The sequence below is a fragment of the Ambystoma mexicanum genome, chromosome 1q (assembly GCF_040938575.1).
Source record: "Ambystoma mexicanum isolate Mex_15411 chromosome 1q, UKY_AmexF1_1, whole genome shotgun sequence".
Taxonomy (NCBI): domain Eukaryota; kingdom Metazoa; phylum Chordata; class Amphibia; order Caudata; family Ambystomatidae; genus Ambystoma; species Ambystoma mexicanum.
Genome location: NC_090922.1, coordinates 1290897115 through 1290914856, shown reverse-complemented (window position 1 = coordinate 1290914856; position 17742 = coordinate 1290897115). Strand labels below are relative to the sequence as shown.

The window sequence follows — 17742 nt, the reverse complement described above, 5'->3', positions numbered from 1 at the left end:
CCAGTATAAACCAGAGTGCCTTTGTGTGCTCTGCATCCGTCCTACAGAGGCAATCACCCATTCCACTTGAGCCAAACACAGAAAGACCACAAAATGAAATGGCTGGGGTGTAGGGTTTTAAAATGTATTGAAAAGCATTTTCCACTGTAAAGAGGTAAATGGCTACCAACATAAGACAAGGAATGCTGAAAGGTACGTAAAATAATTAATACAACTGCTACCAGCCTCCTCCCTAAACCACATCCTGGTTAAGAAAACCGAACGTGCAACACAGGATGGCTCTGGAACGTCCCAGGCCCTGGTAGCCATATGGGCAATGAGTTGCAGCTGCATGATGGCCTCAGTAAATTGCTCTTGCACTACAAATAGAAACTCTAGGAAGCGAAAACAGCAGAAAATTGTTTAGAGCCCTTATCAAGATAACAAAATAAATAAAAACTGCAATTCTGACCCAAAACAGCCCAAAGTAGAAAAACAATGTTCACAGGGAATTTCCGGGTCTCCGTAACCACCAACTCAACGGAGGTGGCTTAGCTGCCATAGTGATCATTGAAATCCTAACAGCATCATAGTGCCATGCGTTATTTCGATACTTTTACCAACATGGTCTCCTTACTTTCCAGTTATAGAGATTTCTATAAGCAATTCTTACTGCCTTCCAGCAAACTACATCAATATGCAATACAAGCTGTAAGCCTGAAAACAAAACAAAAAAGAAAAGAAACTAAATGTGATTTAAGCATAGGAAACCGTACTAAAACCTGTTACAAGACATGTATATTACGAGGACATGTTTATTTATACACAGATATAAAGGACACAAAGGTAGAACAAACATACTTGTATTGCAACACGTGCAGCAGGGATGATCTCCTCTACTCTTATAGATGACCTATCGGAGACGGATAGTTGCCTGTAGGAAGACTTCTCTGGTGTTCCACATAGAGACATCTGTCTGCTGGACTGCCGGTTAACATTTCTAAATGGTCTTGAGGATAGGGATTCCAAACCATCTTTGGCAAGATCATCATCAAGCGCTGCAGGCATAGTTTGCCCTACCAACAAAAATCTGTTAACGGTAAAGAATGTTAATATAGACACTATGCCACGTTTAGAGCATACAGCAATGGAGTTGTCAGCAGTGGCTCTACAAATACAGAAATTATGTACCTTGCAAGTTGTAGACAGATGGAGTACACGCCTTGCCTTGTTTCATAATCTACTTCTGAAGGGATGGAGTCTCTCTGCATAACATTTACCACCAAACTATAAGCAGTACAAAAAATACATTTGTATAATTAACCTTTAAAGCAATTTATGCAAAAAATACATTCAGGTTAAAAAATCCCTATAAAATTTGTCAAAGTATGCAGGTACACTATACAAAGATATAAACAAGTTAAATCGTACATTTTGCGCTGCCCCTTTGTGAGACTGTAAACTGTCCCACTAGGGAACAAGTTAAAGTCTCACAGTGCTGCCTTGTCTCAACTACAATACTTTTTCATGAAATGCTAATTTCAGCTCACTTTTAACTTCCCTTTAAAATATTACATTGTTTAGCTTAAAATTTGACAATCACCCAATTGTACAGAAGTCTGCATATTGAGTAAATAGAAGTGTGGATTAGTATATTTAATAGGCCCCGAGCACAAAATTCACCTTGAATTCATCATTCTACTGGGAAGGAAGAATGTGCTTAAAACAATCAGTCTTAAAATGATTGTCTGAACTGAAGGCTGTTGGGGAAATGTTTGCACAGCCATCTGGTGACTGCTGTATAATAGTCTAACCTATAGAACAGTGTGTCGGTAAGAAGGAAGGAAGGAATCGGTTAGGGTATGAAAGCCAGAAACAAAAGACAGTCCCCTCGAAAGTACACCCTGTTCCCAGCCCTCTCCAGTCCCTTTCGTGGGTTTCGGGGGGGGGAGTGGGGGAGGACATGTCCACCCCCACATAGCTCCCCGTTGCGCATCGACCCTGCCCATTTGCCCCCATCCCCTATTCTCCCGGATGCACCCCAGCACACTTTTCCTGGATTCCTTCTAGAACGCACCCTTACAGACCTACACACGTGAGGTAGTATACTGAAAAAAGGAAGGTTACTCACTGGAGTAATATTGTAGTCCTAGTCCATTGTCTTTGTCCGCTCAATACTTCTAGGAGTTCCTGCTGAGAAGAGACCGGAGCCATAGCAAGGCAAAGCGTGCTTCCCTGTGAAGAAATTGATGGGCGTAAAAGAGTGGGCAATGTGCACATTGCCTGTCCACGTCCAGAATCCCACCTCTCTCATTCCTTCCCTTCAGTGCTTGATGCCCCCAGTGGAACGGGAGGGCGTATTCAAGTTGTTTTAAGGGGATGGAGGGCGGGCGCATGGAGGAAAGCGGCCATTAGACTAGGAGTACAGTACTTTTATGGTAAGTAACTTTTCTTTACCCCTATGTTCTGTTCCTTTTCCTCCACACTTACTGGAGAGTAACGGGCACTACTCCTACCGAGGGAGGAGAGAGTAAATTGTAGCAAAAATATTCCAGAGGATTGCCTGCATGCATTAGCCCTGGATAATGTTCAGTACATAATGTTTGCGAAAAGCTGATGTAGTGGCCCAAGCGGCTGCCTTTCACATGGGCTCAAGGTACATGGCTTTTGGAAGGCTACTATTGTACTCTTTGCTCTAGTCTAATGGGCATGCAGACGTTGAGGGGTTAACTTGCCCTTACTGCACAAGCATGGAAAAAGCAAGCAACTATCCAAGTTGCAATTGGCATTTTATCCGCTTATTTTCCAGGATGGACCACCAAAAAAGTTGACAAATAGTCTGTCCAAATACCTGTGAGCCCTAGTACTCTTGAGATCGAACCTCAATGCTCTTCGAACATCGAGCTTGTGGAAGTTCCGATCTGCTTCCAATTGTGGGTCTGGAAAGAATACAGGTAAATTGATCTCCTTATTTATGTGAAAATCAGAAACCACATTCAGTAAATAGGACGGAGGCGTTCGCAATACTAACTTGTCCTCTCAAAGATAGGGCTTAGAGTTTGCTCATCGATCAGGCTTAAGCAATTGCCACCAGGAAAGTGGTCTTCCAAGTGACCAGACATAAATAAACGTCATTGGTGCAAATGGGTTGTGTGCAAGGAACGTCACTTTACTTTTTAAATTTATACCACGCAAACCAAACAGGCCAGGAGGCCTACGGGCGCAAAGAATGGCACCTAGAAGGGATAAAAACAGACAAACAGCTGCCAACAGATAAGACTAATCTAGCATACCTGCAATGGTTGAAGATACAAACTAAACACCAAGGAAGTTATTTAAAAAGATAGGTCTTCAATTTCTTCTTAAACTTATCCAAGGATGCTTCCCCTCTGAGCTTGGGTGGGAATGAGTTTCAGAGTCTGGGGGCTGCTGTAAAAAGAGCACTTTCAATGACTTAAGCTAGTTTAGGCTCTTGGCAACACCAACAAATTGGAGTGATCTATCTCAGATTTTTAACCCCAGGCTTCTTTTTTATCCTTTCCGCTAGATATTGTGGTTTCAAGTCATCCAGGCATTTGTGAACTATAGTCAGCAAACGGAAGTGTATCCTGGCATCCACCGGGAGCCAGTGTAGACCCCTCCTGGCTTCTGAAATGTGGTCAGATTTTTTTAGTCCAACAATAACTCATACGGCACTATTCTGAATAACCTGGAGTCTTGCAGTTACTCCTTTATCGACTCTAGTCAACAGGCTACTGAAATAGTCTATCTTAGATCATATTATTGCTCTGGCAATAGTCTTACTACTCTTACTGTAAGGATATGGGTGTATAGGAGACAGGAGTCTTATATAAAAGTAGTAAGTCGACACAAGGTTATTAATGTGCAATCTCATATTAAGATTCTATCCAGATAGACTCCAAGCCTTTTAATCTTTTTGTCAGGGATTGTACAAGCTGCTATACTAAACTCAGAGTATTCCGATCCTAAACTGGCAATTCTGGGGTTGGCAGACATTTGGTCGAAAAAAATTGGTCGACCAGACAAATGGTCGAACCAATTTGTTCGAAAACCAAATGGTCGAAATTTTTTTTTTTTATTTTAACCCTTTTTTTAAATTTTTTTGGGCCCCCCCCAACCCCCTTTTTTTCTCTAAAAACCCCTTTTTTAACTAAACGAAAACCCGAAAAATAAATATATAAATAAAAAAAAAAATCGACCATTTGGTTTTTGACCAAATTGCGTCGACCAAATTGCAGTCGACCAGTTTTTTTTCGACAAATTGACTGGACACCCAATTCTGGGACTCGTACCTATAGTCATATGTTCAGCTTTTTGATTGTTAAGCGCAAGCCCATTTTCTGCCATCCATAGTTGAATGAGATTGAATATCTCATTGATAGCCAGTGTATTCTCACAATAGTTGCCTGATAAGCGGATGATACACTCTGTATCATCGGCATAATTGGGAGAAACAAATACCTTTACTCTGAAGCAATTGACACAAGGGGCAGTGAAAATGTTATAAAGCAAGGGAGACAAACGGGCTCCTTGTGGCACACCGTAAGGCAAAGGGACTGGGCAGACATCTGCATCATGGCTACAGACCCTAACAGATCTGTCCTCCAGGAAGGAGCATATCCGAGTCACTGCGTCTTCACCAACATTCGCAACTTCCTTCAATCTATACAACAGAATTGGATGTTCGACCAAATCAAAAGCGGTTGACAAATCTAGTACCATCAGCAGCATAGTTTGGCCCTTATCCATATTGTGCAGCATATTTGTCTTTAAATCCAGAAGAGCCAATTCATTGCTAAAACCTGGTCTAAAACCCGACTAGCATTTATTAAGAATGCCATACTTTGTCAGGTGGTTAAGTATTTGCTGATAGGCCACTCGATCCAGAATCTTCAGTAAGAATGGAGAACTAGTGATTGGTCTATAGCTACCTGGAATATCAGGATCTAATCTGGGTTTTTTAATTAAGGGGTTATCCATTCACTTTTAAGATCCCTGGGCACATTGCATTCCCTCAACAAATTATTAACAATTTTTGTCAGAATGCTAATAAGTGAATCTGAGCAAGCTTTAACCAGCACCGTTGGGTAAATATCTCCCTTAAAATTTGTCGGTTTAATATTATTTAAAACCACACTAAGTTCTTCTTCCGTCACTCATCTAAAATTGAAGGTGGGAATAAGCTGCTTTTGTGATATCGCTGTTGTAGCTGTGCAGCTGTCACCTAGCCGCCTATCTGAAATCACCGACCTATCCTTCTGGATCTTACATTTTATTCCCTTTAACTTATTTATCATGGCACCCTGGATTAAGGTGCACCAGGCCTCGTCTTTAACTGGTCCCTCTAGAATGTTGTCCATGCGATTTTCTAGTTCCTTAAGAATTGTAACCAATTCCTTAGAATCATATTGTGCGTTCTCCATTCTGGATTTTATAGAATGTTTTTTTTGCCTGAATCAGTGCCATTTTATATTTTTTTAGCATCCCTGCTCTAGATTAATTTATCACCATCTGATTGGGAGTGTTGCCATACATAAAAACTTTCTCTTTTACATTTTCTAAGGCTCCTCAACTCGGGCGAGAACCACGTATTACATTTCTTAACCCGTTTATTTTTGAGCGGGGCTAGAGAAATATGTTTAGACCCCGATTCGCAATAGGGCATCTAATAGGGTAAAATAGATAGACCATTGCCCAAAAGTGATGTTTAATTATTGGGTTATCGAAAGAAATTAAACTGTCTTTATTTGAGAGGTAAGCCCCCAATGGCTGTTACATATGTTCTATAGGCTCCCTGTTTGAACAAGATTTGACAAGGAGAGAATGTCATCTATGGATGCCTAAAGGTTGTCTTTTGCCTTATCCAACATCCAATGGCAAAATCTAAGCCATGTTCCCCTATATTGAGCACAAGTGGAAGATTTCAGGAAGGCTTCCATCACCCTGGGGTTATAGTCTGCTAAACACAAGAGGCCATAAGTTAATATTTCAGGAGCCAGCGCCAAGAAGAGAGATTATGAGCAGGGATGAATCACTTTGCCCTCTCTGCCGGTGAAGCAGATCTGCAAGAAGGGGGATAAGGAGAGGTGGTCTGGTTGCCAAAAGCAGTAGGTCTGAAAACCAATGCCTCTGTGGTGAATGAGGGGTTACCGGAAGGAGTGTGCTTTGACGGGAGATCTTCGGAATCGGAGGAAGAGGCCGAAATGTATATGCAAACCGGTTCAATATCGACAAAGCATCACCCAATGACTTCTCTCTCTCCCCTTCCATGAGGGGTAATGGCAACACTTGGTGTTCCACAGCAAACAGATCCACTGGGGCCCGGGGTGGGGGCCTGTAAGCGACCATCTGCCAGAGGATTGCTAGTTCAGTTCCCATTCATGCTTGGTGGCAGATTTTCAGTTCAGCTCGTCCACCTGGACACTGTCCGTTGCCACCAGGTGAGTTGCTGTACGACAATGTTGTGAGACAGTGCACACTCTCAAAACACAATACGTGAGCACAGTCATAGATTTGGTGACTCCTTGTTTGTTGAAGTAAAACCTTGTTACTACATTGTCTATTCGGAGTTCACCATCACTGGAAGAATGCCTTCAACCCCACGAAGGCCGTCTTCAATGCCAAGAATTTGATGGGTTCCTGAGAGTCCTTCTCGTTACACATGTCATGAATCTGGAGTTCTCCTAGTGTTGCTCCCACTGAGCCTTTCTATTGCCTTTACGAACAGCAGTTAAGCCATCTCCTGTGGGAGGAGAAGGGGGGGGGGGTGGAGGGTTGGGGACGGTGAGGCAATAGCCACAGTGGGCAACCTACAAGGACCACCTGCCACTCGATTATGGTCCTTGATTGGGCAAGATGTTGACGCACTATACCTCTTTGTGATGTGGATCTGCACCTTCACATCACTCAGACTGCTATGAATCTGGAGCGGGGGAAAGCCAGGAGAAGAACCCATGGGGAGACGGGCATGCTTGCTTCTTCCGAGAAGTGCTCATAAAACTGTCCTGTCTACTCAGTCAGTCATGGAAGCCTCTAAAACCTCCTGAACTCTTAGCAAAGAATGACTGTCTCTGTAGGTCCAAGGACTGTGGTTTTACTGGAGGTCTAGGTGAGGGGCTACTAAAGACTGTCGTTGGCTCACTATTTTTCTTTTTATTCAGCTCCTAGTCTGTATCCAGGCTGAAAAGACTCACCCTGTCAAAGGGAAGTTCCATAATTCGCTCTAGGGTGTCCGATTGGAACTTGGTGGTGTTAGGCAGAATTATATGCAGTACCCTTTGGGAACTGTTAGAATGATTTGAGTGTATTCCTTTGACTCTAGAAGGGTTTAATGGGCTATGGGGTCTTTTACTCCATAGGGCTTCATGTGTTTTTGTGATGTGTGTTAAACAGCACCCTCAGTGCAGTAACACAGGGGTGTCATAGTGACCCCCCCAGTATAGACTCCATACCCTGGGGCTGACTACTGTCTCCCAGGGCATGTAAAGTCACCATTGACTTTACTAGTCTTGAATTCTGAACAGAACCAGTACAAACCATCATATTGTGGACGTACTGGCCGGGGCAATTCGATTGCCCCGGGGTCTGTTAGTCAAGGGGGCACGTCTCCGTCCCCCCTGATCGAGTTTTGGCTGGTGGCAGTGGATACTACTTTTTATATTCAACCGCAAATGTTTCTCTATGGGATTTTCCCATTATTCGAGGCTACTATCTTTATTTAATTACAATAGCCTCGAAAATACCACTGGTTTATTTATTTATTATTAATTCTCCGGTTGGTATTTTTTGCCAAAACTCGGTTCTAAAATGGCGTTTGTGTTCCCTTCTGTGACTCCAACCCAAGTCGAGCCCTTTGTTCCACTTTTTGGCGGGCTTCTCCACAGAAGCCCTCCAAAGTGGTGCCACTCTGTCTGGGGTACTTAGGAGGGGTGGAGGGGGATTTAGGCACCCTGGACTGAGTTGCCTAGGCAACTCAAGTCGCACTCCATCCTGATTAGCCCAAGTGGTGAGCCGGCCGGCTCACCACTTAGCATGTTTGAGTGATAGCTAGGCTGAGTGAATGGGGGTTTTCTGCATAAAAGCAGGGCTTTGGGGACTGGAACTTCAGAAGTCGCCACAGGACCCAAGAATCCGACGAGGGAGAAGCTGAGCCGACCTGCTACGACGACACCACCGGTGGAGCCCTGCTGAACCGTCTCACCACTTTTCCCCAAAGACAGGAGATCTGCAACCGGAGAGTCTTCTTCCTTTGACTGGTGGGGATAACCAGTTTCACCGTCTTTTCGCCTTCCCGATGCATCTCGTGGCCGCCTTGCCTGTGCCAAGCACCCCGGCAACCGGAGTACCACGTTTTACCACGACCGCGAAATAAAGGTTAACACCTTTAACAGGAAAACTCTGTGGCTGGTTTCTTCCCAGGCAGTGCAACGACCATCCTTCCTCCAAGTCGAGATCTTCTCTTCCCCTGGACGACGCCGAGACTTGCACCCGCTGCCAGGAACAACTGCCACTGCTGAAGGATCCTTCCCAGTTAAGGTACCGTGTTCCGCCTGGCTTCCCTTGCCACCGACTGTACGGGGTAGATTTAGCCCCCGGCTTTCGAACCTGGGTTAGCCTGGGACACCCTGGATAAACTTTTCTGAGCCTCTCCAAACTCTTTTCGAACTCTCTGCAAGACTTTCAAAGCCTAGTGTAACTGTGTGATCTTGGGCGCATTTGTGTTCTGCTCTCTCTAAGAGTGGGCCCAGCCTATGGACTTTGGCTCACAAGTGACTTTTGCTCTTCTGCCTTGCTGAAAGTATTCCTAAATCTTAGAGTGGTGCATCTTCACATATTCTGCCTTTTTCCCTCCCTTTTTCATGAACTTATTGGAGTGCCATCTATAGTTCAGCGCTCACCTCTGTCTGGAAATAAGTGGTGTTAACCAAGACTTGTCTGATAAGGAATAAGGGTTGTATATAGCATAATAGTAACTGTGCTTAGAGTGTTTTACAATAAGAGTGCTGGAGTGTTTCAAACAGTGTGTGTTTAAATAAATAATTATATACTTTGATACCAAAGCTCTGGTCAGTGTTTGCTTGTGCTATTGGGTCTGAGTGCCTATTGTGTATACTTTGCATACTGCCTAACTCTTCTTGAGGGAAGTCCGACTGCTCAGCCACAGCTACCAGGTAAATCTGGGTGGTACAGACTGCTACCAAGTGGGTTTACTGCTAACACCTGTAGTCCTAAATCTTTTGCAGTGTTCCCAAAGGGAACTGCACAGGTTTCTGCCTAACAGGAACACCACATGCAATTAAGACTACAAATGACAGTACAAATTCACCTTTGGTACAAGCCTGTACTACACAGTTAAAGTGGTAGCGATGGCTGAGCAGCCAGACTTATCTCAAGTGTAAGTGAGCCGTATCAAATATTTACACAAAGGACAGCAATTACTACGATTCAGGCAAACACTGACTCACGGTTTTCAAGTAAAAGCATATACATTTATTTCACTCTTCAGTTGTAACATTACACTATTATAAGCAGTTTAAAAATCAAACTCTTAATACACCACACCACTCCCAATATGTTCCAGACAAGTTAATCTCACACAATGAAGTGGGAGCAAAATGGCACTCCAGCAATTTAAAACAGAGGGGAAAAACAAAGTTAATAGAAATTGAACCACACCAACAGGAAAGGACTCGGGGCAATTGAGCAAGAGGAACTACAGTGATAGAACCAGGTAGAAAAGGCTTTAGGGCCAAAGTCAAAGGGTCAAAAGTCTTTTGCTCAAGATCACACGGTTCAGGGTAGTTTGCGGTAAAGTTCGTGCCACGGATTCCGGACGAGGTTGATTGGTAGAAAAGTTAGTTCGAAGAGAAGAGAAGGACAAGCCCTCGGTTTGGAGAAAGATTTCAAGCACTTTCACCGCAGCTGAATGAAACGCACAACCGGATTTGCACAGTACCTTAAAACGGAGAGGAAGCTGTAGCTGAGGCGGACGTTCCTGGAGGTTCATGGTTCCTAAAGCAACTGTCGGACTGACAAGAAGTAGAATACTGGATGGTCCTGCACTACCCAGGGAGGAAACCAGCAGCAGAGCAAAACAACGAATAAAAGGTGCGCTCCTTAAAACCCAAGCACGGTCCGACCTTCCTGGCTATCCGGCACAATGTAGCTCAGTACAGCGAATTCGACCAGAGGACGGATCCTGGCTTGAAGTTTGGGCGAACTGGTTCGTTCCACCAGCTCAAGGGAAGAAGTTTCCACTTTACTGTGTAGTACAGGCTTGTACCAAAGGTGAAATTGTGCTACCACTTGTAGTCTTAATTGTATGTAGTGTTCCCTAAGGGTACTGCATATGATTCTGCCTACCAAGGGCCAAAGGACAGACAAATCTTGTGGCACAGCCATTGTAGAGTATATGGTACTCTTTACAGCATTAAGCAGTAAATCACAAAAGTACACAAGTAGAAAGTCGAAAACATGTTTGAAAAATATTCCCTGCTCCCAGCCCATTCTAGACACATTGCATTAATAACTACAGATTTACAAAAGGATATAAGGATACCAAGTACCCGAACCACATTTCATTTTAAGGTGCTGTCTGCAGCTTTAAAAGTACAATAAATTCGCTAAGGGAGACACAATCTCCCAGTACATATCGTCTTAAGGACTAATCAGTTTTCCCATACAAGTGAGACCAAGCCAAGAGAAGCGGAAGGCTTTCCTTGCGTCCAAAATGTCAGGTCAGTGGACTAAAACAAAGCAAAAAGAAAGGGTGTCCCATAGAGGGTGATGGGAGGAAAGCAGAAAAAAGAAAATACTTCCCAACAGTCACCATCGGGAACTTGTCCTTCCTCAGTAACTTGTTGAAGCCTCTGAGGTCCAGGATGTTGCCAATGCCTTCTGCCTTCTTGGGCACTAAAGGTTTGACGGAATACCATCCCATTCTATGGAAATTGGACCTTTTCCAATTCTCTCTTTACCAATAGGGTAGCCAACTCATCCCTAAGCTCTGGGTCCAAGCCAGGAAGCGTGGGAGGTCTGTTCGGAGCCCTTGCAAAGAATGCTAGGCAATAGCCCTGACTCATCAATTGCAGGTGATCTCCTAATACTTGCTGTAGGGCTCAGAGACTCTCCCTCCAATGTGAGTATTGTGAGGGGGGACCTCAAAGAGTCTTTGATGTGGGTGAGGATGGTGGCGTCATGTTCGACATTGTCTGATTTCTCGATACCCCCTCACCCTTACCAGGGTGTGAGAAGCATTTCTGTGAACATTTGGCCTGAGGCTGTGTGTTTGGGTGCGTGTATGGCGCCACTCGCTGTATTTTGACAGAGGACGTGTCGCAGCCCCTTGCAACGTGAAACCCCAAAGCTATCTCAATGAGCTCTGCTTGGTCTGTCAAGAGGTCCGATAATGGATTGCACACCGATACCGCTCCAGAGTGCAGCTTGACGGCAAAAATGATCAGATCTTCTGTCATCAAAAATGAATCTTATTGACTAGAAGAACAAGTTACTCTCTTACCTGGTAACGTTCTTTCGATGGGATGGTCCGACGACGTATTCCATATCTATGGCAGTAATCACCACAGCTGTGCTGCTTTGGAAAGTTTTCGGCGTCCGCGTCGATGACGTCGATGCGCCGTCCTCGAGGACCTCCTCCGACGGCCGACGTCACCCGATGTGATAAATGGGACGCACAACACCCGTAGCCTCAGTTGTAGTTTTTTCCCAGAACGTGTGCCACCAGTCTTCTGCCAGTCTGCCACACAAAGCCTTGCGGAAACATAAGCTGCATTCGCATAAGAAATTCTGTAGCGGGGAAGGTAGGGAGGGAGTGATATGGAATACGTCGTCGGACCATCCCATCGAAAGAACGTTACCAGGTAAGAGTAACTTGTTCTTCGGTCCTCCGACGTATTCCATATCTATGACAGACTCCCAAAGCAGTACCAATGCAAGGAGGTGGGAAAAGAAGTTAGAAAACAGAAATGTAGCATGCCCAATCAAATTGCGGAGTAAAGGACCGCCTTGCCAAAGGCCAGATTCTGCCCTCGGATGGAATCGAGGGAATAGTGACGTACAAAAGTATGTACCGAAGCCCAGGTGGCTGCATCACAGATGTTTTTAATAGGAACACCCCTCTGCAGAGCAGAAGAGGCAGCCATACCCCTGGTAGAATGGGCCCGAAAGCCGACCGGTGGGTCCTTACCTGCCAAGCGGTAACACTCAGAGATAGCCAAAATAATCCAGCAAGACAAAGTCTGTTTCCTCACAGCCTGTCCCAAACGCTTTCCAGCGTAACCAATAAAGAGCTGCTCGTCCACTCTGACCCGGGACATGCGTGAAATATAAAAGCTTAACGCTTTCCTAGGATCAAGCCTGTGGAGCCTCTCTTCCTTACCAGGATGTGGAGGAGGATAAAATGCCGGAAGAACAACCTTCTGGCCTAAATGAAATTCCGACACCACCTTCGGTAGAAAAGAAGGACAACCCTGTCCTTCTGAAACACAGTGAAGGGTGGCTTAACTGAAAGTGCATGTAACTCACTCAGTCACTCTGCGAGCGGAAGTGACCACAACTAAAAATACAGTTTTCAGAGTTAACAGTCTCAAAGGGCATGAATGCAAAGGCTCAAACGGAGCACCCATCAGAAACTTGAGATCAAGGTTCAAATCCCAACCGGGCACCTGGAAAGGTGACGGAGGGAACACATTAGTGAGCCCTTTCAGAAACTGAGAAATTGAAGGAATTTTAAAATAGGAACACTCTTCAGACGAGCGCTTAAATATGAACGGCGCCACCAGGTAACCTTTAATGATACCCACTTGAAGGCCCCTGTGGACCAAAGAAAGCAAAAAAGACAGACCCACAGGAACGTCACATGAAAAAGGATCCACATTATTAACCCTGCACCAGTCGCAGAACTTTCTCCAATGATAACGGTACAGGGACTTTGTTGCTGGCTTTCTGGCCAAAAGCAACACCTCCATCACGTCTTCAGGGAGGTCCCAATCCTTATACCTCAACCTTTCAGAAATCAAGCGCGAAGGTTGAGGGACCTGACCTCTGGATGGAGAACCTGACCCCCCCCTCCCGTGAGAGCAGATCGTCTCGGTAGGGAAGACGACGTGGAGGGCAGATGGACAAGTCAAGAAGGTCCGGGTACCACGTCCTCCGGGCCCACGCCGGAGCAATGACGATCATCAGGTTACCGAACCTCCGTACCTCTGCATTACTTGCGGGATGACGGGACTGGAGGAAACACGTACAGCAGTGGGAATGACCACTCCACCACGAACGCGTCTCCTAAAGCTCCGTTTGGAGGAAATTCCCGCGAGCAGAACCTCTCGGACCTCCGGTTGACAATGGAGGGGTCCCCCAAAGGGCGAAGATCTCCAGTAGAATCTCCTGAGCCAACTCCCACTCATGAGAGCTTGTGCTCTGCCTGCTCAGAGCGTCCGCCATCTCGTTTTTGTCTCCTGCAAGATGAACTGCCGAGATCGAAACTTCTTGCTGGATTGCCCAGAACCAGAGCTGCATCGCCTCCCTGCACAGAGGAAGTGACCCTGCCCCCCCCGACCCCTTTTTGTTGAGGTAGTGCATGGCCACTGTATTGTCTGTCAGAATCAGGACATTCTTCCCCCGCACAGACGGCAGAAAAGCCTTCAGGGCTAGCCTGACGGCCCTCAGCTCCAACAGATTGATATGGAGTCTGGACTCCGATGGAGACCAACGACCGCTGACTTGTCAATTCGTTGGCATGAGCTCCCCATCCCGTGAGGGATGCGTCCGTCACGATCGTCACCTCCAGCCAGGGCAGCCAAAATGGAGCCCCCCCCGCATCAGATTGACTTCATCGGCCCATCACAGAAGGTCCTGAGCGATCGAAGATGAAACCTGAACAGGGTCCGACATCCTGACGGAGGACTGAGACCACTGGAGCTTGAGTGCCTCAGCAACCTGGCCTCTGGCACCCGAAGAATGCAGGATGCCATGAGGCCGAACAGTCTCAAGAACTCGAACGTTGGGAGAGTCTGGGCAAGTTGAAACTTGTGCACCATCTGCTGACTGTGATGAGCCCTCACCTGGGGAGGGAAACTGCCCCAGGGACTTGTCGAGCACCGCTCCAATGTACTGGAGCCTCTGAGTAGGTGTCAAATACGACTTCTTTAAGTTGAGGGAGAAGCCCAGCTTGTGGAGGGAGTGGCAGGTGACTGACATATGATCCAGGAATTGCTTGGGAGAGCGCGCCCTGATCAACCAATTGTCCAGGTAGGGGTAGACGTGAATCCCCCCTTTCGTGATGTGCGCTGCCACAACTACCATGAGCCCGTTGAAGACCCTCGGGGCGGAGGTCAATCCGAACGGCAGGACCCAAAACTGAAAGTGCGAGTCGTCAACCGCGAACCCCAGGTACTTCTTGTGCTTTGGATGTGCTTTGGATGTATCGGCACATGAAAATAAGCGTCCTTGAGGTCGAGAGACACCAACCAGTCCTGAAGTTGAAGGGCCTGGAGGAATTGAGAGAGAGTAACCATCTTGAACTTGTCCTTCCGAAGGAGTTTGTTCAAACCGCGCAAGTCCATGATGGGTCTCAATCCCCAGTCTTTCTTGGGGAATACCATCCCTTGTTCCTCTCCACTACAGGCACCAGTTCTACGGCGCCTTTCTCCAGCAGGGATTGAATTTCCTGCGCAAGGAGCGGATCCGGACTCTTCAAAGAGAGATTCCCCGGTGGATTGTCTTGAGGCCTCTGCCGGAAAGGAAGACAGTAGCCGTGGGTTATGATCTCCAGAACCCACACATCTGAAGTAATGGCGCGCCACTCTGCAAGATGCTGCGCCAGCCTTCCCCCCAACCGGCGAACCATGGGGCATGGCCTCATGACTGGGCTGAAGCACTCCTATGGTGGCCCCTTTGACTGGCAGCTCCTCTCGCTTTACCAAAGGATGAGTAATAACGAAAGGAACCTCCCCTCCATTGCCGTCCCCTAGGACGAAAAGGCGGAGGCTGTCGAACTGCAGCGCCCAACGACTTTGCTGCAGCTTTTGAGGTCTGCAACCTCTCAAGGCTCTCGTCAGCCTTGCTGCCAAAAAGATGTTCCCCGTCAAAGGGCATGTTGAGGAGCCACGCATGCACATTAGGAGCAAACCCCGACTTCCGCAACCACGCAAACCTGCGTATCACAGTGCTCGCCACCATGGGCCGGAAGATGCAATCTGCCATGTCCAAACCCGACTGAACGGCCTCACACATAGCATCCTTGCATCCTGCACCATGGCAAGGAAACCATCCCGTTCGTCCCCTTCGGGAAAATGTTCAGCCGCCAAGGAAACAGTTCCACAGAGTGTGCGTGAAACGAGACAAGGCACAAATGGAGTTGGCCGCCTGAAGCGCCATACCCCCTGCAGAAAACAATTTCTTCGCCCAGCTGTCAAAACGGTTGTCGTCCCTATCAGGAGGGATGGTAGGGTACGACGCCTGCTTTGCCAGGGCCATAGCCGGCTGCACCACCAAACTCTCCGGAGTAGGGTGCATGGACAAGTATCAGGGTTCACTACTGGCAGGGTGGTATTTTCGCGGCAAAGACTTGCTCACTGCCAGGAGACTCTCCGGAGCAGTCCAAGCCGCTGCCACCCTTCTTTGCAGAGCCATATGGAATGGCAGTACCGGGTCAGTTGTTGGACCAATGTCGACGATATCCGTAAGGTCATCCTGAACAAACTCCCCTGGGGGAGCAGACCATCCTAAGTACTCGGTGACCTGTAACATAAGGCGCCGGTACGAAGAATCGGCATGAGTGCCAGGCTCAGGCCTACAAAACTCCACCTCCGGAGAGGTGTCCAGCCCACTAGCATCATGCAGGGACTGCCTCAGGTCCTCAAACTGGCTATGGCCCGAGAGAATCTCGCCAGGCACCGTGTCAGGCACCATGCCATCATCAGAGCACTCATCCACCTCTGAAATGAACTCCAGATGTTGGTAAGAAGGCACAGAACTGGAACCAAAGCCATGCTTGACCTTGGCCAGAGCCTTTCTAGGTGATTCCCCCGAGCCACGGGGTACCCCTGTCGACACAGCCCCGAAAGGCATTGCGTGGATCGGCGCCGGCATCTAGAGAAATGGCGTCGACGACAGACGCGGCGCCAACAGCATCGAGGGCGTCGACACAGGCCTCTAAGGCAGAGCCCCGAGCGTGTCCCTCGAAATCCTGGTCACCGAAGGCGTCGACGACTTCCTCGGAGGCGGAGCGTCGAGAGAATCCGTCGACGACCTCTTTGCCACAGGCGTCGATGTCTTCCACGAAGACTTCACAGGCTCACTCGGTCACGAGCGCGTCGAGGACCGGGACCTGGACCGGGCATGCCGAGAACGATTCCCCTTGTCCGAGCGGGACCTTTCCCGTGAATTGTGATGACCACCTGAGCCCAAAGACATGCAAGCGGCGTCTCTCGGCTGATCACGACCGACCCCACTCGGAGGCACGGACGGACCAGTGTCCTGCGATTCGAGAATCGCCAACATTTTCTTCCCGAAGGAAGCCCATTCCTCGGTGTCACATGCTTGGTGGGGTAAGCGACCCGCCGACGGGCAGAGTCCTCGCATGAGGACGGGGAAGGCGACCGATGACGGCGCTTCCAGGAGTGCCTCAAAGAGGCAGAGGAGTGGCGAGACCGACTCCGGGACCGAGACCTACTGGACTTCTGACGACGACGCGGAGAGTCGCCCCTCCAGTCATCCGTCGAAAGCCCCGCAGACCTCGACTTCCGGGGCTTGGACACCTTACCTACCGATAACTTCTTCTTGCGCTCCCACAAGGCTTTGGACGTGAGCGACTGCCAGTCGACACAGTCATCCGTGTCATGGGCCTCCACGAGGCACCAGAGGTAGGCGTTGTGCGAGTCTGTGACTGACATCTTGGACCCACAGTCCCTGCACTTCTTAAATCCCAGACGCGGTGTGGAAGACGAGGTAGACATCTTCACAAAGAAATCGTAAACAAACAGGTTCGAAGAACTGAGATGAACAACAGAAACTCCAAAGAGTCGAGGCGTACCGAGATTCACGAAGCGAACACGTTCGCGGAAAAAACAGAACTGAGGCTACGGGCGTCAAGCGTCCTACTTATCACATCGGGTGACGTCGGCCGTCGGAGGAGGTCCTTGAGGACGGCGCATCGACGCAGAACATTTTCCAAAGCAGCACAGCTGTGGTGATTACTGTCATAGATATGGAATACGTCGGAGGACCCAATCTCCTCGAAATACTCTTTCTGGCTGTATCTCAAGTGCTGCGAAGCAGTTGGATGGATATGCCACAGCAGCGGTAAACGCTGATTCACTGAATCCCGTGGTGGTAGCGGCCAAACTCAACACAGCAACATTCACAGACTTTGGGAATGTAACCACACTCAATCGCCTGCTTACCGGTTCCCTCAAGTGCAGTAGATAGCAGTTCTGCCGACGATGTCGAGGCCGTAGCAGTACCAGTTGTAGCTTTGGCAGAAACATTCAAGATTTGTTGCCAAAACTCATCCATATACACCCCGTGAATAAATAAGGAACAAGAAATTACTTACCTGTAACTATTGTTCCCCAGCATGGGGTCTGGCATGGATTCACATGATCATGAATATTCCCCGTCAGGCCTGGGAATCATCTGCAAAAGAAAAAACAGTTTCACTTTCACTTACAAACTGCATTTCTTCTCTAAACCAATCACTGCACTCTGGGTCATACTGCCCTC

General features: G+C 47.5%; 1 protein-coding gene across 2 annotated transcripts in view; it reads right to left on the bottom strand.

Annotated features, from left to right (window-relative positions):
* USP24 (ubiquitin specific peptidase 24) overlaps positions 1-17742 on the bottom strand; it is a 2799104-nt gene that overhangs the window by 2024348 nt on the left and 757014 nt on the right. For both annotated transcript variants that reach the window (XM_069642114.1, XM_069642115.1), the window contains exons 32-33: positions 1171-1266; positions 841-1069 (exon numbers count right to left, since the gene is read on the bottom strand). In XM_069642114.1, coding sequence (XP_069498215.1) covers positions 841-1069; positions 1171-1266 — 325 coding nt within the window. The remainder of the gene's footprint in view (positions 1-840; positions 1070-1170; positions 1267-17742) is intronic.